Source organism: Carassius carassius, chromosome 26 (genome assembly GCF_963082965.1).
Source record: "Carassius carassius chromosome 26, fCarCar2.1, whole genome shotgun sequence".
NCBI classification, from domain to species: Eukaryota; Metazoa; Chordata; class Actinopteri; order Cypriniformes; family Cyprinidae; genus Carassius; species Carassius carassius.
The window spans coordinates 28,959,297-28,985,849 of record NC_081780.1 but is presented as its reverse complement, the minus strand read 5'-3'; the positions used below and the strand labels follow the sequence as shown (position 1 = coordinate 28,985,849).

The 26,553-nt window shown below is 40.6% G+C and overlaps 3 protein-coding genes across 3 annotated transcripts; all 3 read right to left on the bottom strand.

The window, feature by feature from the left end:
* Positions 1-6,457: 6,457 nt before the first annotated feature.
* Positions 6,458-7,680, bottom strand: LOC132106164 (CD209 antigen-like protein C). The gene is made up of 3 exons (XM_059511824.1): positions 7,581-7,680; positions 7,353-7,456; positions 6,458-6,821 (listed from the first exon to the last, which is right to left on the bottom strand). The coding sequence occupies exons 1-3, from the start codon at positions 7,656-7,658 to the stop codon at positions 6,686-6,688; spliced, it is 318 nt and encodes a 105-aa protein (XP_059367807.1). The 5' UTR covers positions 7,659-7,680; the 3' UTR covers positions 6,458-6,685.
* Positions 7,681-7,808: 128 nt separating this feature from the next.
* On the bottom strand, positions 7,809-9,922 carry LOC132106003 (myosin heavy chain, clone 203-like). The gene is made up of 2 exons (XM_059511585.1): positions 9,613-9,922; positions 7,809-9,361 (listed from the first exon to the last, which is right to left on the bottom strand). Exons 1-2 carry the CDS (start codon positions 9,734-9,736, stop codon positions 7,809-7,811), a joined length of 1,677 nt encoding a protein of 558 aa, XP_059367568.1. The 5' UTR covers positions 9,737-9,922.
* Positions 9,923-17,517: 7,595 nt separating this feature from the next.
* Positions 17,518-25,584, bottom strand: LOC132106163 (macrophage mannose receptor 1-like). The gene is made up of 3 exons (XM_059511822.1): positions 25,232-25,584; positions 23,935-24,282; positions 17,518-18,109 (listed from the first exon to the last, which is right to left on the bottom strand). Exons 1-3 carry the CDS (start codon positions 25,467-25,469, stop codon positions 17,751-17,753), a joined length of 945 nt encoding a protein of 314 aa, XP_059367805.1. The 5' UTR covers positions 25,470-25,584; the 3' UTR covers positions 17,518-17,750.
* Between the last annotated feature and the right edge of the window lie 969 nt (positions 25,585-26,553).

Here is a 26,553-nt window from a genome sequence, read left to right as displayed (position 1 = left end):
TAGTCTTACCGGAAGGAGAGTAGATGATGATGTTGAGGATGAGGTCTTCCCGGTGGAGATCCCGCCCGATAGTAGCCTCATAGTCACTACCGGGCTTGGTCTTTTTACAAGCATGAGTGGATGAAGTGGCCCGCCCTCCCGCAGTAAAGGCACAGTCCATGGGATCTCCGCCGTTCCTTCTCCTCCCGGGAAAGCCGAGCTCTACCCACCTGCATGGGTTCCGGATCGTAAGAGGGGCTGACCGTATCCGGGAATTCAGAACGTTGGTTCTCCATGCCGTGAACTGGATGATCTTGTTGGAAACGGACCATTCTGTTCAGCCGAGCATCTACTCAAAGAGCTAATTCGATGAGCCCATTGAGACTAGTAGGAAGGTCCAGCATGTAAATCTCTCTCTGGATACGTTCAGCCAACCCATGCAGGAATCTGTCCCACTGCGCCTCCTCGTTCCATCGGCACTCTGCAGCCAGGGTGCGGAACTGGATGGAATACTCCGACACCGAACTGTGACCTTGGCGAAGATCGGCGAGTAGTCTGGCCGCCTCCCTACCCGCCACCGCCCGATCGAAAACCCTCCTCATCTCCTCGGAGAGTGCCTGGAACGAGGCGCAGCATGGGTCTTGATTCTCCCACACCGCCATTCCCCAGAGAGCCGCCCGGCCAACGGCCAGCGTCAACACAAACGCAACCTTGGATCGCTCTTGGTTGAACGTCTGAGGCTGTAATGCAAAGTGCATAGAACATCGGGTCAGAAAAGCTCTGCAAAGCTCTGGTTCACCTGAATAACCTTTGGGTGTCGGTAGTCTCGGTTCGCGCCACGGCTGCGGCTCTGGAAGAGGGGGTGGAGTCGGCGGTGTGGGTGGCGCAGTGGAGACTCGGAGCTGTTGTATCTGCTGGATGAGCTCGGACACCTGCGTCACAAGCGCTTGGACCGCCCTCCCTGTGAGGGAGATGTTTTCCTCCTGAGAGTCCATTCTAGCGATACTTCGAGCCGCAAACTCGTCCCATGTAGAGGCGCCTGCTACATCCATAATGGGTCAGATCGTTCTGTAACGTATGACAGACACAGGATGTAAACGCAAGGCGTATTTATTGACAAACAGCAAGAAGGTCAGGATAATGAGCACGATCACAGGAGACACAGGCAGGCGGACACAAGGCTGATGGTCAGATGACGCAGGGACTTCGGTGGACAACTGGTGGTGGTGCTCGATCCAGTGACGATCCCTTGAATCCCGGTGAGTGAGTAATCCACGTGAAGTAGCTGTAATCCAGTGTTGCGTGACGATCCAGGAACGAACGACGAAGACAGGAAGACTAGGCAGGAACAAGGACACAGGAACAGCACGGGAGCACACCGGGGAGAAAACAACGATCTGACAACATGAAACACCAGTTACTGAACTTATATAGGGACAAACAATTGAAACCAGCTGGCGCTGCTGATCATCGCTGATCAGTGACCACGCCCACACACACACACACAACAGCACGCTAGACGAAAGAGAGAGAGTGAATTCATGAACCGTGACAGCTCCAAGTTTAAAAATAGCCTACACGAGTTTTTTTTCTTTTAAGTATTTTTTTTCCCCTCTCTCTTTAACAGCATTAACTTACAATGAAATGCATCTTCCTTCGGGTAGACTGAATGTTTTCCTGCCTTTCTAAATGTTGGGCTCATGATCAATAAGTTGCATTCAGAATACAACATAGATGCCATATCAAATGTTTAAACTGAGAAAATGTATATTTTTATGGGAAAAATAAGTTGATTTTAAATTTCATGGCATCATCACATCTCAGAGGAGACAAGTTGCTCAAGTTTAGGAACAGGAATGTTGTCCCATTCTTGTCTAATACAGGCTTCTAGTTGCTCAACGGTCTTAGGTCTTCTTTGTCGCATCTTCCTCTTTATGTTTTCTATGGGAGAAAGATCTGGACTGCAGGCTGGTCATTTCAGTACCTGGATCCTTCGTCTACGCAGCCATGATGTTGTAATTGATGCAGTATGTGGTCTGGCATTGTCGTGTTGGAAAATGCAAGGTCTTCCCTCAAAGAGACTACGTCTGGATGGGAGCTTTTGTTGTTCTGGAACTTGGATATACCTTTCAGCATTGATGGTGCCTTTCCCCATGTGTAAGCTGCCCATGCCACATGCACTCATGCAACCCCATACCATCAGAGATGCAGGCTTCTGAACTGAGCGTTGATAACAACTTGGGATGTTCTTGTCCTCTTTAGTCCGGATGACATGACGTCCCAGTTTTCCAAAAATAACTTCAAATTTTGATTAATTTGACCACATAACTGTTTTCATCTTTGGCACAGTCCATTTTAAATGAGCCTTGGCCCAGAGAAAACGCCTGCGCTTCTGGATCATGTTTAGATATGGCTTCTTTTTTGACCTCTGAGAAACTCCTTTCTGATATTGCTCCACTACTTTTCGCCGCAGCATTGGGGGAATTGGTGATCCTCTGCCCATTTTGATTTCTGAGAGACACTGCCATTCTAAGAGGCTCTTTTTATACCCAAACATGTTGCCAATTGACCTAATAAGTTGCAAAATGGTCCTCCAGCTGTTCCTTATATGTACATTTAACTTTTCCAGCCTCTTATTGCTACCTGTCCCAACTTTTTTCCTCAATTCATTTCAAAATGTCTCACTTTCAACATTTGATATGTTATCTATATTCTGTTGTGAATAAAATATAAGTTTATGAGATTCATAAATTCCTTTTTTACATTTCTACAGTGTCCCAACTTTTTTGGAATCGTGTTTGTAAAAAGCACAGCCTCTGCAAGTGCAAGATGGCTGGCATGTTGTCTCAAGAGGAAAGAATTTCTTTGGGTATGCCATCCTCATTCTCGATGTTGTAACTTTTGGTAGCGCTTCTGGAATTTTTTTCTCTTTGAAAATGTACTGCACACTTGTCTTCATACAAGTGATGTCGGGAAGACTACAAGCATCTGAGCTTGGAGTTGTGGTCTCCTCTGACTTGAAGAGGTCTCTTTGGGTTTGGAAAAGATGTGTGTATGTGTGGACAAAATGTCCGTGGCTTTGTGCATGGTCAATGCCAGGTGTTCCTTTGAGTGTTATAGGTGTCGATTATCCTCCCAAGTAGGCAAAAATGATGAATGTCAGGCTTGTGGATCAACAACCATATATGTGATGGAGTCCACAGGCACACAAAGAGGAACATGCACTGCACAAGCAGCCTTTTGCCTCTTCAAACAGTTAGCTGCCTTTGAATCTCCTAAATATTTGAATGCCATCATATCCCACAGAGTATCTTCTCTGAGAAATGCCTCTGCAGCAGTCTCCTTACTGTAGTCTACAGAGTGAATATGAGAGCACAAACTGTAGCTTAATCAAATCTGCTGAGACAACAAGTGATATGGCACACATGCCTCTAACTCACATCTGATTTGGTGTATTTTTCCTCATGTTTTTCTCTGGACATGGACTGGCACAGAAAACCCATGTCCAGTTTTTTGCACAGAAAATATGCCATTTCTCTCATCGACAGTTACACTCAGCAGATGACAGACCTGAGTGAAGTCATGAGACAAATCTGAATGTCTCCTCAAAAGGTGTGTGTTATAATTCTTCTTGAGGAGACTAAGATGGCAATGAGGACACCTGACAGATTTCCCATTTACCTCTGCTGCACCCTGCACTGGTCGCCATGCATACAAGTGGCCTTGCTCCACTTATGGAGTGGCACGAGGCAGGACAGGTTCGATAGACTGTGAAGTCAATTGCTTATAGCATAAGACCAAATGCTTTTCCATGTCCACTCTCCTTATAAATGTTCGTGAACAATAGGGGCAGTGGTAATGCCCCACATGCATGGCATGGCAATCTGCACCTATGTAAAATTTGGTCTAAAACAAAAATCAAACACCAGAATAACAAAACAATAAAATAGGAATACTAGACACTTACATGTCAATATCATAAGTAAAATGAATTTGTCTTTTAGTGTAGCTCCATCCTCAATGCAAATCCTATCCCTGGAAGTGAGTGAAAAATCAAATGTGAAAACAACCTGCGTATGACTTTTTAATGTTATACAATAAAAGCTAAATGCATACATATGTCCTTTCATTATTCACTACATTATTTTAACACAAGCCATCAAATCATTTTAAGAATATGCTATCCATCATGCAACATCAGCTAACATTACTCGCTAGAAATGTAAGTTCCATTGTGTTTTTTAACCCTTTTCTGCGAAATTATACGCAAGCCCTGTGCATTCTGCTTGTACTGCATGTTACGACAGCATCAATTCGCCATTGTTGCGATGATAAGATAAAATTACCTGAGTTAAAGTAAGAAGAAATCACAACGATGCCATATTGATCAATTCAAATGGTGGTGGCGTATTTCCTGTTAGAGAGTGGAGCTACACTCACCCACGGTCTGCAGCCAGACCCTCTCCGGCAAGCAGGAATCAGGAATAACACTGTCTATTAGCGACACCCACAGGTAGGGAGGGACTACACACACACACACACTACAAGCCCAAACAATCGGACATCATGTGCTATAATAAGTCGCAGTTAGCTAAACGCATCACACATAGCAAGGGCTTTTTAAATAATATAATAAATAAAAAAACGGATAGAATAGAAAAAAAGATAGAGCAAGCTAGTGTTAGAGATATTTTTGCTTTTGTTAATTGTATAATAAATGAAAAGAAAACCGACAGAATACAAAAAGATTAGAAAGATAGGTAGGTTTTTTTTTCATATCAGAATAAGTGCTTTTGAAATGACTGGGCTGTACCAGCTTCTCTTAAAAAAAATTTGGAAAATAACACCCACTTCCGTTTCAGCTTAAAATTTAAGAAAGCCATTTTTTTTTTTTATAAATGCAAGTTAAGAAAATAGCTGAAGTCACTTCTGCATCCTGTCTTATTTTTATCTGCACAAGCATCTGTTATTTCCACGAACGGCAATGACATATCCAAATATAAAACCAGTGCCAATTGTTCATAGAACCCTAAATATGATTAATATGATTAAATATGTCATTTCATTCCTAACTGCTATACTGGAGAAATTCTGACATTTTCACTGTGTTAATATAAGCAGCTTGAGTATAAATAAAAACAAATAAAAGGCATTTTCTTACAGTTTTTCTTTGATACTTTGATACTTGATACTTTGATACAACAGCAAAACAGTTTGCACCTACAAACAGCACCACAAAATGTTGTTCCAAACCCGTTAAAGCTTAGTTTGTCTTCAGAACACAATTTAAGATATTCTGGGTGAAAACCGGGAGGCCTGTGACTGTCCCATAGACTGCCAAATAAATAACAGTGTCAAGGTCAAGGAAAGTATGTAAGACAATCGTCAGAATAGTCCATCTGCTATCAGTGATTCATCCGTAACGTTATGAAGCGACGAGAATACTTTTCATACACAAAGAAAACAAAAATAACGACTTTATTCAACAATTCCTCTGCTCTGAGTCTCTACAAATCAGCATAGCGCCATTTTGGCAATTCTGAGCAGTACACAGATGGTACACTCTTCTGTATCAGCGGTTGAATCACTGATAGCAGATGCACTATTCTGACGATGTCTTGCATATTTTCCTGGACCTTTTGTACTTTGATGGGACAGTCTCAAGCCTCCCTGTGTAACAACATGGGGGTAAGTGATTAATGACAAAAAAAAACATTATTTTGGGATGGAGTAACCCTTTAAAGGCACCCATAGATGTCATTATATAAACAAACAAGGAACTCTGTTGCTTTCAAATGCTTGCCTTTTTTGTTACTTTTTGTAAAACAAGTGCATCAAAGTACAAAATGTAAAAGCCAAACATGGGCCAGAATTTCTTTTTAAAACAAAGTATAAAATTGTGAAATGCTGCAAACTTACATAGTTTTTCCCCATTGCATCAAACTTATAACAGATGAAGTAGTGAATCTGCAGAAAAACGGGTGTGCCTCACTACCTTGCAAAATATTCCTTAGCATTTGATTAAAGTTGTGCAAAAAACATTGTGTGATTAGTTCGACAAAAGTTTATTGTCACTGGGTGGAGAACTTTTGACTGAACTTTTGACTGAATATATATATGTATATATTATAAATAACCGTTTGTAGGAGCACAAATACAATTAAATAATAAACTGTGAGGTGTAGGGGGTTGTTAGTGTTAATCCTAAATGTATAATGAAAGAAACATACAAATATCTATAAATGACATTTTTGTTGAATAAAAAAATATCCTGGGGGATTACTATGGTAATGTTAATTGAAGTTTTATTAAAAAGAGAAAGCAATTCAGCTCAAAACCAGTTTCACAGACACTCAATATCAGAATAAAATAGGTGAATTAGTTAAATCTGGACATTCGGATACTGTGATTGTCACTTCAACACTTCAGATAAAGAAATTAGAAGCATGATAACAGCTAGAATAACATTGTGTTAACATACAGCTGCTTGTGATGAAGAACATAAGAAGTTTTATTGTCTGAGATTACCCATAATGCAGTCCATGTGTAACTGAAAGCCGTGAGATTTATTACTGCAGTAAGAAACAAACACAGTGAAACCATAAAAATGAATTACAATTGTATTAAAATAGTTTAAAAGATTATATAAAAACAACTAAAAATAGCTCAAGCATTATTAAACATCAGGAAGATGAAGGAAGCAATGCTACTTCTCACAAATCCCTCTTTTCTTAACTGAGCATGAGATATTGTTCCAGTTTTTCAGGATATCATAGGAAGGTATCAGTTCAACACAGTCCTCATTTCCACCAGTATTACTTGGCTCGCCCCCAGCCCAAAACCTGAATAACATACAGATTCAGTTCCTGAAGAAGTATTTACTAAGTCATGCAATTATAAGAAGAAAGATCACACTTTATTTGAAGGATCAATTCTCGCCATTAACAAACCAATAACTACAACGTTTGCCTCAAACTCCTAATTTGCTGCTAATTAATTGTTAGCAAGGTAGTTGTTAAGAAACTGGGTCACAGGGAGCACATGGGGAGAAAACACACAAAACAAGTCCATAAGCATGACAATGGTCATGAAGCCCTGCTGAGAACACCAGCATATGCTGGTCAAGTATGTTTTGATGCTGGGATGCTGGTCCATTGCCAGCACATGACCAGCATAAACCAGCATCCCAGCTTCAAAACATACTTAACCAGCATATGCTGTTTTTTCAACAGGGAGAATATGTGCTTTATGAGTACTAATAAGCAGCCGATAAGTTAAAAATAAGTATGCTAATAAGCAACTAGTTAACAAAGACAGGTTTAAACAAATGCATATGCTGCACAGTGGTTTTCTGTGAGCGTTTTAAAACTTACTCTTGTTTCGGTGATGACTCATCCACCCATTTCATTTTCCCCTCGTTTTCTATGTCAGACAAACCGATCCACACAATCTCCTTGACGAATGAAGAAATGAACTTCTGTGTATGAAACAAGACATGAATGAGAATCTCAGTGTTTGTAATCTTCAATACATTTGTGTTCTTATCTGGGATTGTTTAACTGATATAGAACAAAGTTGCTAGTATTTGCTCCTAAACCCACCTGCTTGTCAATATTTTTGATAGTGACCAGATCAGCGCCACGATCCCTGCAGTACTTCCTGCTGTCAGACCAGTTCATTGCTTCACTGGACAAGAACAAACCTGAAGCACAGCAGTACTCTTTTTAAAATGGATATGAAAAGAATACCAGCTGTTTTCGTACTAAATACAATACTATTGTATTTTATTTGTACTGTATAGTAAACTGCAACTTCATACAAATCCTGTGCTACAAACCTTTCTTAAAAAACTTTCTTAGTTCAGTCATTAACTCCAGATTCTTTTGACTCAAAGAGTCAAAACTTCTCTGTAACTGGCTTTTTTCAGAAGAGATATCATTGACTTTTTTCTCCAACTCCTGATTCTTCTGCTTGAAAGAGTCCACATTTTTCTGTAACTGGCTTTTCTCAGAAGTAAGTTTATTGACTGTTTTCTCAGACTCCAGATTCTTCTGACTCAAGGATTCAAAACGTTTTTGTAACTGGCTGCATTCAGAAGTAAGATTATGGACTCTTTTCTCTGACTCCTGATTCTTCTTACTCAAGGATTCAAAACTTCTTTTTAATTGGCTGTATTCAGAAGTTAGATTGTTGACTTGCATTTCCAGCCCAAGTTTTGTCTGATTCAAAGAGTCAAAACTTCCCTTCAACTGGCCTTTTTCAGAAGAGTGATCATTGACTCTTTTCTCCAACTCCTGATTCTTCTGCTTGAAAGAGTCCACATTTTTCTGTAACTGGCTCTTCTCAGAAGTAAGTTTATTGACTGTTTTCTCCGACTCCTGATTCTTCTGACTCAAGGTTTCAAAACCTCTTTGTAACTGGCTGTATTCAGAAGTGAGATTGTTGACTGTTTTTTCCAGCTCCATTTTCATCTGATTCAAAGAATCATATTTTCTCTGTAACTGGCTTTTTTCAGAAGAGAGCTGATCGACTCTTTTCTCCAACTCCTGATTCTTCTGCTTGAAAGAGTCCATATTTTTCTGTAACTGGCTTTTCTTAGAAGAGAGATCATTGACTCTTTTCTCCGACTCCTGATTCTTCTGACTCAAGGATTCAAAACTTCTTTGTAACTGACTTTTTTCCGAAGTGAGATTATTGACGGTTGTTTCCAGCTCCAGTTTTGTCTGATTCAAAGAGTCATATTTTCTCTGTAACAGGCTTTTTTCAGAAGTGAGATTGTTGTCTCTTTTCTCCAACTCCTGATTCTTCTGACTCAAAGTTTCAAAACTTCTTTGTAACTGATTGTTTTTTTCCTCCAATTCCTGATTCTTCTGATTGAAGGAGTCCATATCTTTTTGTAACTGGATTTTCTCAAGAGTAAAATTATTGATTTTTTTTTCCGACTCCTGATTCTTCTGACTCAAGGATTCAAAACTTCTTTGTAACTGGCTGTATTCAGAAGTGAGATTGTTGACTGTTTTTTTGAGCTCCAATTTCATCTGATTCAAAGAGTCATATTTTCTCTGTAACTGGCTTTTTTCAGAAGAAAGCTGATCGACTCTTTTCTCCAACTCCTGATTCTTCTGCTTGAAAGAGTCCAAATTCCTCAGTAACTGGCTTATTTCAAAAGTGGGATCGTTGACTCTTTTCTTCTGGTTCTTCTCACTCAGAGAGCTGATGGTGTGCTGTAGCTGGTCTTTCTCAGTTTGACATCTTGAATTGGACTGTAACATCTGTGTAACTTCTATATCTTTATCTGCCATGAGTTTGATATGCAGTACTACAATGGCAGCTAAAAGAAATATACATTTGAAGCCCAAGCATGCTACAATCAAAACAACTCCTGCAAAACACAAACAGCAAAATCTTAAATAGGAAGGTTATTTTTTAATTTAAACTATATGAACTTTTAAAGTGTGTCCATAAATCCAAAAATCTAAAAATATACATTAGTTGAAAACAAAAACTGAAAATGACTAAACTGAATATATTCAGTAAAAACAGACATTTTACCTGCTAAATCTCACCAATAAAATATTCAAACAACAGTTAAAATATTTCACATCTTTTGATTAATAATAAAAGATTGCTTACTGCGGTTTTGGGCTCTCTCTTTGGTTTTCTGGTCTTTATCAACTAAAATATCTTTATCTCTGTCCAGTTCCTTCTCACTAGAGCTGCTATTGGTCTTTTGTTCACCATGTTGTTCTAGGTCCATGACTACTACTGTCTCTTCCTTTGAGATTTGTTTTTGTTCAAATGAACAGCGATTTGATGTGTTCAAATTCAAATTTCTCTCTCAAAAGACAGTTGCTATTCTAATGCTAATCTTCTAGGCTTTTCTTTTTCTTTTCTTTTTTTTTTTAAAACTGCAGAGCTTGGAGGAAATTACATCACACAACATCAGGTTACTCTTAATTATTATCAAGTGCATCTGAATTCAAAAGGAAATCTGCTGAAACATGTATGTCACAACACTGCCCTAAGGAAGGCTGAGTAAATAAGCTTAGCGTATGCTTGTAAAAAGAGTAACAGGACAATTACTTTCAGAAACAGTGCACAATGTTATCATTTTTTACATAAATTAAAAGTTTAAACCACCACATTAGGCTATCATGGTTCTTCTGTATTGTGATACTTAACTGCACATTTCACAGCAGTAGATTAAGGCTGTTTTTGGCGTATTTTATGTAGCCAAAGCGCAGATCCTGAGGTCAAAAGGATTTTCTCAGGTTGGCACTAAAAGCCTTGTGGTTAGTCTGCCCACATACTGTATGTGATTGTGATTTCAGCAAGTGAAACATGTTCCTGGATCAACATCCTGGTTGATCCTGGAACAACATTCCAATCAACCAATCAGAATTGAGGCATACGTTTACAGGAAATGTCAATTTTAGCTTTACAACCAGAGCTAGGTGCTTCAACGCCCTTGTTATTCAACTTATCAATTCCCTCTGATTTTAGTTATAAATTATGGGTAGGGTTAGGTTTATGTTTTGTGGCCACTGACATAGCGCAACTGCCTGAGTTCGAGTACCTTATTGAGGTCCATTGCTGCCCCCACCCTCCTCTCACCAACCAATGCTTTCTGCTCTCTACTGTCCTATCCAATAAAGGCATAAACCTATAATGTATAAATATAAAGCAAGGAGTTTGTCAGTGCAGTGATAAAAGGGAATATCTAAAATCTAGTAACACAATAAAGAACACAATAGTAAAATGTACCGTACTTCCTTGAGATATATATATATATAAAACATTTTATTTTATTTTTAAAAGCACTTCCTTCCAGGTAGAATAATAAAACTTTACATTACATTTGTCACACAGGCAGGGGCGTAAATTTAACAGTGTGTAACAGTGGGGTGGGAGAAATAAACATCAAATTTCTCAAGAGCAATTTATAAAGGGGACACAAATAATCCAGCTAAAATTGTACTAATAAGGATAAGTATTCACAGAGGAATGGCTTACTGCTATTAGTGCAGCAGGGAGACTGTGCCAAATTAGACAACTTAAAGGGTTAGTTCACCCAATAATCAAAATTATGTCATTAATAACTCACCCTCATGTCGTTCCAAACCAGTAAGATCTCCGTTTATCTTCGGAACACAGTTTAAGATATTTTAGATTTAGTCTGAGAGCTCTCAGTCCCTCCATTGAAACTGTGTGTATGGTATACTGTCCATGTCCAGAAAGGTAAGAAAAACATAATCAAAGTAGTCCATGTGACATCAGAGGGTCAGTTAGAATTTGAAAATACATTTTGTTCCAAAAATAGCAAAAACTACGACTTAATTCAGCATTGTCTTCTCTTCCGTGTCTGTTGTGAGAGAGTTCAAAACAAAGCAGTTTGTGATATCCGGTTCGCGAACGAATCATTCGATGTAACCGTATCTTCTTGAACCAGTTCACCGAGCTGAGCCAGATAACAAACAACAGACTGACTCGTTCTCGAGTCAAGAACCGTTTCTGTCAGACGCGTCCAATTCGAGAATCGAAGGAGCGTCAAGCAGACCGACACGTAGAGCATCTAAACCGAACTGATTCTTTTGGTGATTGATTCTGAACTGATTCTGTGCTAATGTTATGAGCGCGCGTAAACTGAAGGCTTGAATAAAGGGCAATCATCGCCAATGACGCCATTACCTCGAGCGCAAAAGAACCGGTGAACCGTTTTCTTCAACCGGTTTATTGAATCGAACTGTCCGAAAGAAGTACTGGTGATCCGACAACCGATGCAACCGGTTCTTGACTCGTGAACGAGTATTGAGATGGAAATAAAAAATGCACCACTGAAGAATCTGTGAACGAAGAAAATGTAAACAACAGCTCTCCATCGCAGGCCCAAGATGGTGAAGTTAATGCTAATGCTAAATGTTAATACTTATTTGAGCAATCCAACAAGTTTGACAAAAGTACTGGAGGAGATAAAGGACTTTCTCAAATACACAAAACAACTACTAAACAAGATTATTACTGAACTCACCAGTGTTAATCAAAAGATTGCAGAGGTGGAAATGTGAATTGGAAATGATGATCAAAATTATTAGTGATGAACCAACAAGAAGATAAACTCCTCGATCAAAAAGGGAGATCACGATGGGAGAATATATGTCACGTTCGCTGATACAAGAAACACAGGAGAGATCCAAATGCAGGTATGAGGTTTATTGAGGGGCAATCCAAAAGGGGTAAACAGTCCAGGCAGGGTCAAAACCAGTATATCTAATAAACATAACAAGAACATACAGACAGAGCAGACTCAGGGAAGTATCACGCATACGACAAGGACTCCGTGACAAAGACTCAGACAGACCGGGTATAAATACACAAAAGGATAATGGGGAAACTGGAGACAGGTGGGGAACAATCAATTAACTAAAACAAGGAGGAAGGTGACCAAATAAGGAAACAGGAAGTGATAATAAGACAGACAACGTGGGAACGGAGGACACCTAGTGGACACCCAGGGAGCACAACCCAAACACTGTGACAGAACCCCCCCTCTACGGAGCGGCTTCCAGACGCTCCACGATAGACAAAACAGAAACTAGGAGGGAGGTGGACAGGCGGAGGCTCAGGGGGAGGGACGGAGGGTCAGAAAAGAAAAACACGGGGAACAGGAACAGGAGTGAACACAAACACAAAAAGCAAAAACAACAACATGAAGCCCCCCAGGGCGGAGCGGAAGACCACCACAACCGTGTAGTCAACGCCAGAGTCCTCCAGGGCGGAGCAGAGGACCACCACGTCCTCGTGGTCGACGCCAGAGTCCCCCAGGGCGGAGCAGATGACTACCACGTCCTCGTGGTCGACGTCGGAGTCCCCCAGGGCGGAGCAGATGACCACCACGTCATCGGTCACTGGCCCTGACTCTGGAGGGTCCACAAACACCTGACTCGACTCTGGAGGGTCCACTGGGACCTGACTCGACTCTGGAGAGTTTACTGGGACCTGACTCGACTCTGGAGAGTCCACTGGGACCTGACTCGACTCTGGAGGGTCAACTGGAACCTGACTCGACTCTGGAAGGTCAACAGGAACTAGCCCTGACTCTAGATGGTCGACGGTGACTAACCCTGACTCAGGAGGGTCCATGAACACCTGACTCGACTCTGGAGGGTCAACCGGGAACTGACTCAACTCTAGAAAGTCTATGGGCACCTGACTTGACTTTGGACTGCCTGTGGAGACATGAGACGCCTCGGCTTCGGGCACCGCCTCTGGAATGGCCTCGGGCACTGCCTCGGTAACGGCCTCGGGAGCGGTCTCGGGCACCGCCTCGGCTTCCGGAACAGCATCGGACACCGCCTCGGCCTCCGGAACAGCATCGGGCACCGCCTCGGCCTCTGGAACAGCATCGGTCACCGCCTCGGCCTCCGGAACAGCATCGGGCACCACCTCGGCCTCCGGAACAGCATCGGGCACCGCCTCGGCCTCCGGAACAGCATCGGTCACCACCTCGGCCTCCGGAACAGCATCGGTCACCGCCTCGGCAACGGTCTGCTCGGGAACGTCCTCCTGGACGGCAGCGGCCCGCTCGGGAATGTCCTCCTGGACGGCAGCGGTCTGCTCGGGAACGTCCTCCTGGACGGTAACTTCCTCCCGCTCGGGAACGTCCTCTGGGCTTTCGGGAACGGTAGATGCCTGTCTCCTCCTTCTCCGCCCTCTATGATGGCGAGTTGGTGGCACCTTGACGGAAGACTCAACTGTTGAGTCAGCCATCTTGTCTGGCAACACAGGTGTAGATTCGGCCATCCTGTGCAATGGTGCTGGGCTGGCGGCCATCTTGTGCTGTGGCGCTGGGCTGGCGGCCATCTGGTGCTGTGGCTCTGAGCTGGCGGCCATCTTGTGCAGCGGCGCTGGGTTGGCGGCCATCTTGTGCTGAATCTCCTCTCGCCCACCTCCTCCTCGGCGACCTCCCCTGGTCCCGCGAAACACGACCAGGCGGGTTCCCTCAAACTGACTATCTCTCTCCCGCTCGGTGGCTGGGGAAGAAGCGTTAGTCGACATACCGCTGGATCTCAAGGTTTTGACGGAGTCCTTCTGTCACGTTCGCTGATACAAGAAACACAGGAGAGATCCAAATGCTGGTACGAGGTTTATTGAGGGGCAATCCAAAAGGGGTAAACAGTCCAGACAGGGTCAAAACCAGAATATCCAATAAACATAACAAGAACATACAGACAGAGCAGACTCAGGGAAGAACCACGCATACGACAAGGACTCCGTGACAAAGACTAAGACAGACCGGGTATAAATACACAAAAGGATAATGGGGAAACTGGAGACAGGTGGGGAACAATCAATTAACTAAAACAAGGAGGAAGGTGACCAAATAAGGAAACAGGAAGTGATAATAAGACAGACACCATGGGAACGGAGGACATCTAGTGGACACCCAGGGAACACAACCCAGACACTGTGACAATATAAGGATCTATAATGTTCCCAAAGGAGCAGAGGGGGCGTCAATGACGCTGTTTATGGAAAAAATTGCTACAGGACAAGCTGGAGATCCCCCCCAACTACAGACCTTAGTATTGAGAGTATACTTACAGAAAACTCATTAAATGATAAAGAGCATAAAAGATTTAGGTAATGTGGCTTTTCTAGGGTGGTTTTCTGGTTGCACTTTATTTTACAGTACGTGTACTTACATGTACTTATAGTGTACTTATATTTATTTATCTTAGAAAGTTCTGGTAATACAAGGTAACTACATGGGGTAGGGTTAGGTTTAGGGTTAGTACCTAGTTATTACATAGTTATTGTAAATACTATAATAAGTACATAGTATGTACATGGGAAACAGGACTGTAAAACAGTGCTACCGTTTTTCTCTTCATATAAAACAGGGCATAGGAGGTGGGTCGCTATTCTTATTTTGAACACACTCAATTTTGAAAAAAAACCATCAGAAATGGGAGAAAAGGAGGGCAGATATATCCTAGTAAAGGGTAAATTATATGAGAAATCAGATAGTGTTTTAAATATGTATGCACCCCCAGGAAGTGATTTTAGCTTCTTCCAGAAAATTACTAATATCATGACATTGAAAACTGAGGGATTTTTGATATGTGGGGGAGATTTAAATACACATTTGAAACCAAAATTGGATTCCTCTAGAACAGGGGTAACCAACCCTGCTCCTGGTGATCGACTGCCCTGCAAAGTTTAGCTCCAACCCTAATCAAACACACCTGCCTTAAATTTTTAAGTGATCCTGAACACCTTAATTCAGTGGTCTCAAACTCTATTCCTGGAGGGCCACAGCTCTGCAGAGTTTAGCTCCAACCAGCTCCAATTCACACCTGCTTGGAAGTTTTTAGTAATCCTGAAGATCTTGATTAGCTGGATCAGGTGTGTTTGATTAGGGTTGGAGCAAAACTGTGCAGAGCTGTGGCCCTCCAGGAATTTAGTTTGAGACCAATGCCTTAATTAGTTGCTTCAGGTGTGTTTGATTAGGATTGGAGATGAACTTTGCAGGACAGTCGATAGCCAGGAGCAGGGTTGAAGGAGAAATCGGTGGAAAAGGATGATCATCACCAACAGAACGACCGGTGTGTGACATCAAAGAACCGCAAGAGCTTAGAGAGCAGACACAATCTTAAATGGCCATTTTGCCTCATATCTTGAATTTTAGGGATATTCTCTAGGCTCCATCATGCAGTAAGTTGTTGCTCTGCCTCATATTAGTCATTAGTAATCAACTCTATGAAATGGCAGATGATCCACATAAGTCTGGGCCAGGGCAAGTGTGTTAAATGCGTTAATAATTTTAATGTGTTATTTTTTCTCCATAATTAATCTAATACGTTAAATTACCAGCCCTAATTTCAAGTATATTTTAACAGTAAAGCATTTAAATCAGGTTCATGATTCTTAGAGTTTCAGATACAGATACAGTCAGATAGAGTGGCTGGTTTTACATCCGTTTCTTCATCGGAATCAGATGATCCCCTCAACCCTTATTTTTGTCACAATCATTAGCTGGAGTGCCCATGACCTTAAGTAGAGGGCACTCCACTCAGGACCATTCCACCCATCAACCACCAGATGTCCCCATATCATCACTTAGACACTAGCACCTTTCATACTGTTGCACCACACCTGAACTACACTGCATCACTATCACCTTGCCACACGTGCACCTCATTCATCAGCCAATTTCCTTGCCACACCTGCACCTCATTTACACAAACATATAAGCACCACAATCACTCTCACTCACTGCGAAGTCTTGTTTAGCCAGTCTAGCATTTTTCCTTGTGTTTGATATTCCCGTGTCTGATCTTGGATTGTATATTTTGACTCTGATTCTCTGCTGCCTGCCCCGATCTCTGCTTGTTTCTGGTTACGATTCTGGTTATCCCTGACACACCTGACACCATTCCTGATTTCTGCCTGTCCGACCATTCTCTGAATAAAGTTCTGCACGTGGATCCGAATGCCTCTGATTCCTCGTTACAATTTTATTCTTTAGATTACAGATGACACAAAATGTAATCTCAGCTCATTTAATTAACGAGTCATATATACAGGCACACACTTTGTTTTTTATGGTTTATATGGAATTTCCATAGGTTAAATGGTTTTTATACGGCACAAACTGTATTTACTATTACCATAAACCAACCCTACACCTAAAACTACCCATCACTGGAAACTGCATTTTTTAGTTATAAAAAAACACCCTTTTTGTTTTAGAGCCTTTTGAATCAAGGGGAACACAGGAAGTGTCCTCATAAATCACTTTCACATTGTAATACCCATGTCATACCCGTGTCCTCATAAAAATGCACATAAAAATATATAAAGGTTTTGTTAGGTCCCAGTTAGTTCTGGGCCTGTCTTTGTTTGTTTTTTTGTTAAGTTTTAGGTATGTCGTTAGTTAGGGTGTGGTCTTTCCACCTGTGGCTCATCATCGGGCCTGTAAGAGCTCCAGCACGGTGGATTTGCGAGAGGGTGCAGATATGTGAAGGCAATTGAATGAGCGGCTTCTTTTAATTTTCTGTTATTTGTGTTAGTATTCAAGCAGACCTTCAGCTTCCAGTCCTCTCTCATGCATTCTTCACTACTAACGTCTCTATACTGACTACTGATTGTTTGGTTATCTTTTGTTAAATATATTGTTTTGTTAAATAAGCCAGTTGGAAGAGGCATGCTCAATAATCGAGGCAACATGTTTTGTTATACAAGATGTGATTTAAGTTGTTATAGTATAGTTAAAATTAATTTAAATGATTTGTGCAGCCAGTTTGACTTATTTAAAGCAGTAAATGAACTTATGTTTTTGAGTTAAAAGTGGAAGTTTTGTCATGTTTATTTCATCAGACTATTAGTGATAAGAATCCATATTATAATTCACAGGATTATTATACAATCAAATTTTACCTATTTGTTACTAATAACTTTTAGTTTAATGCAATGTTGAGGGGAAATAAAAAAAATGAGACAAATCTAGCTGTACGTGAGTTTATTTGAGCTGATGTTGTGTTTTCATGTTTGTGTTCAAAAGAAATTATTAGTGCAAAACATACAGAGTCATAACCACACCGGAAATACACATATATCATAACAGAAATAAAACAGATTTTTTTCCACTTTTAAAACCCAATAAGGAGATTCACTCAGAACTTACTAAATAAAAAAAAAACATAAAAGTAAATCAGAAAGATAATGAAGTGGCCTATGAAAATTGTTAATGTAAGTAAACACATTAGCTCTTAATTTCTGCTGCAGATGAAGTTGAGTTTGTGAGATTCAGGAAGGCTGATCCAGCACTGATCTCCTCCAGACTGAACTGCTCCTTTTCTGTTCTCCAGTTTGCAGTTTTCGGGTGTTGTTCCGTTCCCTGGAGCCCAGTTCTGATAGCACACGACCTCTCCACTCAGCCAGAGCCACATGTTCATGACGCAGTAGTGTAAACCCAACCACACCGCCGCAGTAGACGCTCGTTTAACCACGTTCATCACACAATGCTGAATCTCTTCTGAATGAACCGAGAGCAGATCCACATGATTCTGTCTGCAGTATCTCAGAGCTTCAGACCACGTCAGATTCTCCTTGATCAGAATCAGCTTATCTGGAAACCAAACAAACCACAAGCAGAAACTAGAGAGAAAAAACATGCAGAACAAACACTTTGGAGGAATTTGTCATGTCAGAAATGTACAGTAGGTGGCCAATCAAAATAATGGTTCTACTGCCATGGGTACTGCCGCCGCCACCCAGTCTGCAAAATGCATTTGCAGCTTTTGACCGCTGAGTGGCGATTTAACCAGAAGTTAACAAACAAGCGCATTAATGCACATTTTCGCAAATAGCCATCAGCTTTTGCTTCACCGATGTGTTACATTTGACGGCTGCAGTCGGGGAAAATGAAAGAGAAACACTGTAGTTAAAATATTTAATATTCACAGATGAAAGTTTAGTACTTATGGAGTTAAGTGCGTTTCTTTAGAACGAATTCAAGTAGGATAAATGTCAAGCCTATGAGCCTTTGCTTATATTTTCTCTAGGCTGCACAATATTACACCATATATTAGATTTGACACATTTAATAGGTGTGCAGTGTTATTTATATAATATGAATTATGTTATATTATCCTAAAGAAATTGTGGTTTACTTTGCATCGAAGCATTAAAAGTGGTAGCCTATTTTAGTGAGCTAGCCTGCATGGATTAATATGCAAAATGTCAATATTCTCAAATATTAGGCCTATATTTTAATTTATATTTTAAAATTCCTTCAATAAAACAGCATGCATTTTTGTCACGCACTACTTTGTTATTCTTTACCATGTCCTTTATTTTGAAAGATAACTTCTTTTGAAACAGATATCTGTCTGTACACCGATTAAGAATTTATTGAGTGTTTTATAAATTATTTTCTTCATTTTAGTAAAACGTGAGGCACTGTATAATTTCACTCCCATTATTGAGGCCTAATTAAAACAAGAAACGAATAAATTAAACCTGTTCGATAAGAGCTTCATTAATTGACAACTGCAGTGATTTTAAAGGGAGCCTTATTTACTTATATATAATGAAGTAAAGTAAAAAATAAAATAAATAAATTGCAGCCGCATTTAAATGCAGGTGTGTAAAATATCAGAGTGCATGATTTGCACGGCGCTTGTGATGCTGAGTGCATGCGCAGCATTTATTCTTATTAGTCTCAATATTCTTCTTAAGATTCGAGATTCAAGATTCAAGAATTTTATTTGTCTAATACACAATTATATAGAGCATACAATACATAACCAGCAGTGAACAGTGAGTCAGGTCCGCTCCATGGTCAGTGCATTTATTAAAAAATACATCACAGATTAAAATATACATAAATATAGCTATGAAAGAATGAAATAAAAGTAAACAATAAAAATATAAAAATAAAATATAAAAAAAGATGTATACTGTAAAATTAAATAGATAATAGAGAATAATGTGCATGAAAGTAAACTGTAGTCTTAAATATTAAGATACCCAGGGATGTACGTTACAGTAGTCAGGGACCGGAGACTGAGAATGACAGGGAATGATGTTTTATTTGACACAAGCAGAGGTGAAGGTGAACAATGGTGAAGCAATGGGTGAGGATACAGTGCTGGTGTCTTGAGAGGTGAGATGATCCGAGAGGTGGTAGCTTGAGACGATGGAGGAAGATGACACACACACACACACGATGGGAACAGGAGGACACCTGGAGATCGCTGGAGAGAGGTAAGTCAGGTATATGGTTAGTCCTTAGAGTTAGCAGGTAGGTATCGGAGCCTGGCGCATGTGTGACAGTACAAGAGACAATGTGCATTTTACTCTAGTCTTAAATATAAAAATACACATGAATGTACAAGAGGCAAATGTGCAAACAGGTTGACACTGTCAGTATGCCAATGTGAGGTAGTGATCAAAGAATATCTAACTGATAAAGTTAAAATTAAGTGGACACATGAAGATGTTGAGAGGCTGGTTTTGAGTTAAGGAGCCTGATGGCCTGGGAGAAGAAACTCCTCCTGAGTCTCTCGATTGTTGCCATCAGACTACAGAAGCGCTTACCACATGGCGGTAAAGTGCAAAGATGGTTACTGGGGTGTATGGAGTCCTTGATGATTTTAACAGTTCTGCTTTTGCAGTGTTTGAGGTAGATGTCCTGCAGAGAGGGGAGAGCAGAACCAGAGATGCGCTCAGCTAAGCACACAACTCTCTGCAGGGCTTTGCCGTCTTGACTGGAGCTGTTCTCATACCACACTGAGATACACTGAGTCAAAACACTTTCTCTGGCCCCTGAATAGAAAGTTTTCAGGATTGTTGGTGAGACCCTGAATTTACTCAGCTGTCGCAGATGGTACAGTCTTTGCCTGGCTTTATTAACCTGTGTTTGAATGTGAGTAGTCCAAGTCAGGTCCTCTGAGATGTTTACACCAAGGTACTTGAAGCTGCTCACCCTCTCCACAGAGGTCCCGCTGATCATAAGAGGAGTATAGGGCTGCTGCTGTCTCTTCCTGAAGTCCACAATCAGTTCTTTAGTTTTGCTTACGTTTAGAGAGAGACAGTTGTCCTGGCACCATGATGTTAGTTTCTCTACCTCATCCAAGTATGCGGTCTCATTATTGTTGGAAATGAGGCCCAGAACCACAGTATCATCAGCAAATTTGATTATAGATGTGGAGCTGTGCAAAGACACGCAGTCATGTGTGTAGAGAAAGTGGAGCAGGGGACTCAGGACACAGCCCTGTGGTGCTCCTACGTTCAGGGTGATGGAGCTGGAGGTGTACTGGCCTACTTTCACCACTTGAGGTCTGCCGGTGAGGAAATCAAGAATCCAGTTGCAGAGTGAAGAATTCAGGCTGAGGTCTATGAGTTTAGAAGCAAGCTTTATGGGGACTATAGTATTGAAAGCTGAGCTATAGTCGATAAATAGCAGTCTTACATAGTTCCTGTTATTGCTGTCATTATGCATGAGGGAAGAGTGCAGCATGTGAGAGATGGCATCACCAGTGGAATTGTTTGGGGCAATAAGCAAACTGAACAGGGTCAAAAGTAACCGGGATGGAGAAGCATAAGTAATTTTTAACCAGTCCTTCGAAGACCTTCATGACTATTGATGTGAGGGCAACTGTATGATAGTCATTCAGACAAGAAGGTTTTTTGTTCTTAGGCACAGGGATGATGACAGATTTTTTTAAGGAGGTGGGAACCACCGAGGCAGCAAGAGACAAACCAGTGAGCTGATCAGCACAGGACCTCATAATGAAGAAAATTCCATCAGGTCCGGCTGCTTTCCTTATATTCACTCGCTTTAGGGCCCTCCGAACCTCATCCTTCGACACGGTGATCACATGATCATTGCTGCTCTAACTGCTGCTTCCTGATCATCAGACTTGCATTGCTTAGATTTTTTTCAACGTGGCCATACAAAGAGTTTAGCTCGTCAGCCAGCAACGGATCTGCTCTAACCTCTGCAGAGAATTTATTGCCAAAGGCACAGATGGTCCTTAGTCCCTGCCTCATGGGTCCGGAGTCATTGAGCTGAAAATGAGACTCTATTCATTCCCTGTATTGGTGTTTGGCAGCTCTTACTGTGCTTCGGAGAGCATAGCATGATGCATTGTACTCACTCATGTTTCCCAACAAAAGACCTGCATTGTAAGCAGCAGTGCGTTTGTTTACTGCTGCACGGATTGTTCTGTCAACCTACAGTTTCTGATTAGAGAAGGTCCTTATAGTTATTGTTTCAGTTGCTTGCTCTGCTAGCGTGTTTACTAAGCTTAATGCTACATCCGTGAACTCAATGACATCAGATGAACTAGCCTAAAACATGTCCCAGTCTACGTCATCAAGAGCCGGTTGTAGAATGGCTTATGAGTGAGCAGACCAACGCGTCACTAACCTTTGCACCGGGGGTTCTTGAACGAGCCTTTGTTTATATTCTGGTGTGAGGAAAATGGCGGTATGGTCCGATTTGCCAAAAGCTGGTAGTAAGTGAGCTTTGTAGGCATTCTTGAACTGAGTGTAGCAATGATCAAGTGTATTCCCCTGATGGACAGGAAACATGTTGATAAAAATTAGACATAACCTGGCTGAGGTTGGCTTTGTTAAAGTCCCCAGCAATGATAATAGCAGCATCAGGATGTTTGTTGATGTTGCTGCTGAGTGCATTGTGAAGCTCAGACAAAGCCAAGCCGGTGTCTGTTTGCGGTGGGATGTAAACAGCAGTAACGATGATCAATGAAAGCTCCCGGGGCAGATAGAATGGGCAGCAAATAATCTATAAATGTTCCAGATGAGGCAAGCAGGAGCGCGATAGAGTGGAGATATTCCTGGGGTCACACCATTTCTTGTTCATCGTGAAACACACTCGTCCACCTTTGGATTTACCAGCCTCGGCTGTCCTGTCCATCCGTAGAACAGAGAAGTTATCAGACGGCGTTACAGCAGCGTCCGGGACCGAGGGCGTGTTTTTGTCCTTCAGGCAAAGGATATTACAGTCCCTATTGTCCAGTTGGAAACTTATCCTGACTCTAAGATCGTCCATCTTGTTGTCCAGAGACTGGACATTGGCGAGCAGAATGCTCATTAGAGGAGGACTGTGAGCTCTTTTCCTAAGTCTGTTGCGAATCCCAGCACGTTTCCCGCGGTGTTTCTTGATCTGTCGCCTCGGGTGGTTATTCAGGTGGCCATTGTTTATCTTGGCATTCCGGAGAATCTCAGATGGCCACGATGGATTAGAGGATAAAGTGTCCTGAAACAGGTCAGTGAAGTGGTGTCCAATTTCCAAAAGTGTTTTTTTGTCGTAAATGATCAGTGTAGACGTTATGTGTGTTAAAAGAGAAAGCAAAAGTAGGTAAAAAAGTAACTAAAAACACAATCTAGGTGGAGCGACCTGGACTGCGTCTGAACTCGACGGCGCCATCTTGGCGCCATTACAAATCTTATTTGGTTTTTCAATTTTGGATAATTGCATGTAAAAATGATTTACTTTCTAATGCATATGCAAAATGTTAATTATTTTTCATATTCAAGTGTTTGTACGAAAATTATTAATGCGCAAGCATGACAGGGAGGCACCCTCTCGATCACTTGAATTTTTTCCTGATTATGAAATAACTTAAAATTGGGGTGTCTCACATACATGAGAAATGTATCTACAGAAAGCTTGTTGAAATGTCTTCTTTTAAAGTAATCAATTCAAAACGAAGGCGTTACCTAATCTGTGAAGGTTGCATTTCTCTATTAAGGTCCATGTGGAGAGAGTCAGCACTGTGAATTTCACCTTGCAGCCGACAAGAAAACATTTCTTTATTAATAAATAATTAAAATGTCTCCTTTTTGAAAATTATTAAGCTATTTCTGCCTGTGCCTTGTAGTAAACATAATGCTTGCGCTTGAGCACGGAATATAGTTAAGGCTCATTATGGATTATGTATATATAAATATAAATATATATATATATATATATATATTATGTAATGGCCTATTATGTAATGGCTGTTTAATAACAATAGGTGCAGTAAGAGCCTTTGTGTAAAGGTCTTTCTTTAAATTTTTGATGAGTAGACTGTAGCCTATAATTATCCTCCATTTTGAAATTAACTAACTTTAACTAAATTTTCTAATGGTTTCTAAGGATGTTACAATTTTATATTATAATTTTATTGTTGTTTTACTTCCTCCTTTCATCTCCATTGACAAACCAATATTTTACAATTACATTCAGTTCGCAGCCTGTCCCTTTGTGCCATCGGGCGGTAGTTTCACGAATGATTTTAACACACGACTGACTTGCAGTTAACACCGCGGCCCTGCGGTACACATGGCGGTATTACCCATTCTGGTTGTCTACCTACTGTAGCATGAACTTTACGAGATCTGGAGGAGATGAATAGTTTTTTGTGAGGATCTAATCACCTTCATGACACACAAAAGTATACTTGTTGGTGCAAGGGACATCATGCCATTGGCCCTGAGCATTCATTTCAACCACTGTACAGCCTTCACGACCTCCATAATTATCAGGTTGACCAGTTTTCCAGTATCTGAATGAGGAGTCACTCTGATCTGGCCACTGCCATGAGTCTCTGAACAGACCGATCCAGATCCATAATCCAGATGAGTTATTATCACTGATGATCTTCTGAACCTGTTGATTCTCATTCTGGTTTTTCACACTGACCAGATCAATGTGATTCTGTCTGCAGTAACTCTGAGCGTCTCTCCAATTCATCATCTGATTGACAAGGACGAGTCCTGTGTTTGCTTTAAGAAAAACAAATGAAAATCCATTTGTTCATTATTCTTATGCTGTTTTATGGTTTGGATGTGAACAGAAGCAGCAGTAGAAACGCATCATTTAACCCTTTTTAACCCTGTGTATGAGGTTGTCATATTAATTACAACTATTCAGTGTTTCCACCATATATGCTTATTTTAAGTTTAAGCCATTTAAATACACATAAGCATTCGCAAAATATATATTTATAGTTTGCAAAATACACACCTATTGTCTATGGAAGTGGCAATAACAATCCTTAGAAATATATCATGACAACATTTTATTGATATCATATACACATTGGGTGGGTTATAAGTTATATTTTAAACTCACTTGTAAAAAGATTAAAGACTTGAGCTGCTTCTACAGCTGGTAATTATGATGTATTAAATACTCAGATATTTCAAATTATACTGTGATCTGTCTAAAAACTTAATTTTGATTGTCTAGAACATGTGCATTCAAACCATTAAGTGAAACACAGAAATACAGACAATCAGTGGCACACAGAGAAACATTTAGAAGCACAGAAACTTGATGTTAGCCCAGCGCTGTGACTTAAAATAGCTTCACTATCGAATCACATTACATTTCTCTGAAACGAGGGTTTGTGTTATAATGGACTATCATTCCTTTATGGACCAGACTCAAGTTAATCTACATATGAAAAACAAAACCCGTGTAGGTTTGTGTTGAGATACTTAAGACTGAAAATATCAAGCTGAAACATGTCTAGTGGTTTATTATTAATAACATAAGATCAATTTAGATCTCTAAGATTTTCAGGCTCTTTAATAGCAAGCTTCCATTGTGACAAATTATGGGGACAAAAAAGATCAAATTAAACAAACAAATGTAAAAAAAAAAAAAAAAAAAAAAAAAATTTGAATTCCATTTAAATTTGGAATATGGTGCATCTAAAAATAAACTCACTGTTGTTGCAGATGAAATGCTGGTTATTACTACATGGCAAATCATGCCATTGTCCATTTGTCATCATACCACACTCTTCTCCTTTATCTTCTGGTTGTCCAGGAGCCCAGTTCAGATAGAGCACAGGTTCACCTGAAGACCAATGCCATTCATCACGACCCGTCTTCTGCAGCCCAATCCAGACATACTGAAGACTTCTATCAGTCACACTCTTGTTCAGCTCCTTCATGTCGTTCATGTCATCAGTGGTGGCCAGATCTGTGTATTTCTCTCTGCAGTATTTCTGAGCTTCAGTCCAGTTCTTCTTCTCATTTATAAAGTGATACTGATGCTGAACACATTCAGATACAGAGCAGAGACCTGTGGAAGAGAGACTTTGATTTAATGCTTTTCATAACAGAATCAAACCTAATGAAACTAGAAACCAGAAATAAAACCACAAACACACTCACCAATGAGAAGAAGAATGAAATATAGAGATTGTTCCATTTCTGAGGAAGAAAAATACAGATAAACTAAATTAATTTTGGTGTAAAACATGATTTCAGTGATAAATAAGAATCCATCTCAAAAGGAATATAAATGGAGTTAATTGATATTAACTAAAGTTCAGGAGCAGGGCTACTCCTCAAACAATCACCTGACTTCTAAAACCTCCATATATACTGGGCCTCCTCATACCGTACTGCTAGTCTCGTTCTCTCGAACCCACCCTTCCCTCCCTTTCTCACCCATTCAGCTTACCTTCTCCCACATTATATCTCTATCTGGTTGTATCAGGGGGTCATCATTGTCTGGCCTAAATATATGCTACAGACGGTACCCCCACCCTGAGTCTCTCTGAGTCCTCAATTCAAGATGCCCTGATCAACCTGACCATCATCCCATTACCTCGACCCCTTCATCCTCTTTCTACTCTTCCCCAGTTTCATAACTTGTTTGTGGCGTGGTCCTAGCTAATGAAATGCTAATACACAATGATAGAGACAATTTAAGATTGAAATTATGAGTTGCTCTTACTTCAGAGGTCATGTGTTTCTGTCCTGAGTCTGCTCTTTCTGTCTGCAGCTTCCAACTGTGTGATTATTATATCTGCTTTCATCCCTCATTCAGCATCACATCATTTGTTTATTAATCAAAAAAATGCTCTTTTAATTTTTTTCTTTCTCTTTGTTGTCTTTGTTGCTGTAATTCTCTGGAAAGCATGTTAATTTGAATGTGGTAGAGACCTGAGGGTATCTATTTTTTCTGAAAGCACAAAATTTAATGACACGCGGAAATAAAAGACAACGGTAACAACACATTCAACTCTCTAATTATGG

Excerpts from the sequence above, each read along its gene's own strand:
- LOC132106164 (XM_059511824.1), bottom strand. The coding sequence starts at position 7,658 with ATGAACTGGTCTGACAGCAGGAAGTACTGCAGGGATCGTGGCGCTGAT. Across the intron at positions 7,457-7,580 it reads TCAAAAATATTGACAAGCAG|AAGTTCATTTCTTCATTCGT; the intron begins GTGGGTTTAGGA and ends TTTCATACACAG. Across the intron at positions 6,822-7,352 it reads GAGTCATCACCGAAACAAGA|GTTTTGGGCTGGGGGCGAGC; the intron begins GTAAGTTTTAAA and ends TATGTTATTCAG.
- LOC132106003 (XM_059511585.1), bottom strand. The coding sequence starts at position 9,736 with ATGGACCTAGAACAACATGGTGAACAAAAGACCAATAGCAGCTCTAGT. Across the intron at positions 9,362-9,612 it reads AGAGAGAGCCCAAAACCGCA|GAGTTGTTTTGATTGTAGCA; the intron begins GTAAGCAATCTT and ends TGTGTTTTGCAG.
- LOC132106163 (XM_059511822.1), bottom strand. The coding sequence starts at position 25,469 with ATGAACGACATGAAGGAGCTGAACAAGAGTGTGACTGATAGAAGTCTT. Across the intron at positions 24,283-25,231 it reads GCATTTCATCTGCAACAACA|CAAACACAGGACTCGTCCTT; the intron begins GTGAGTTTATTT and ends TTTTTCTTAAAG. Across the intron at positions 18,110-23,934 it reads TACTTTTGTGTGTCATGAAG|ATAAGCTGATTCTGATCAAG; the intron begins GTGATTAGATCC and ends TTTGGTTTCCAG.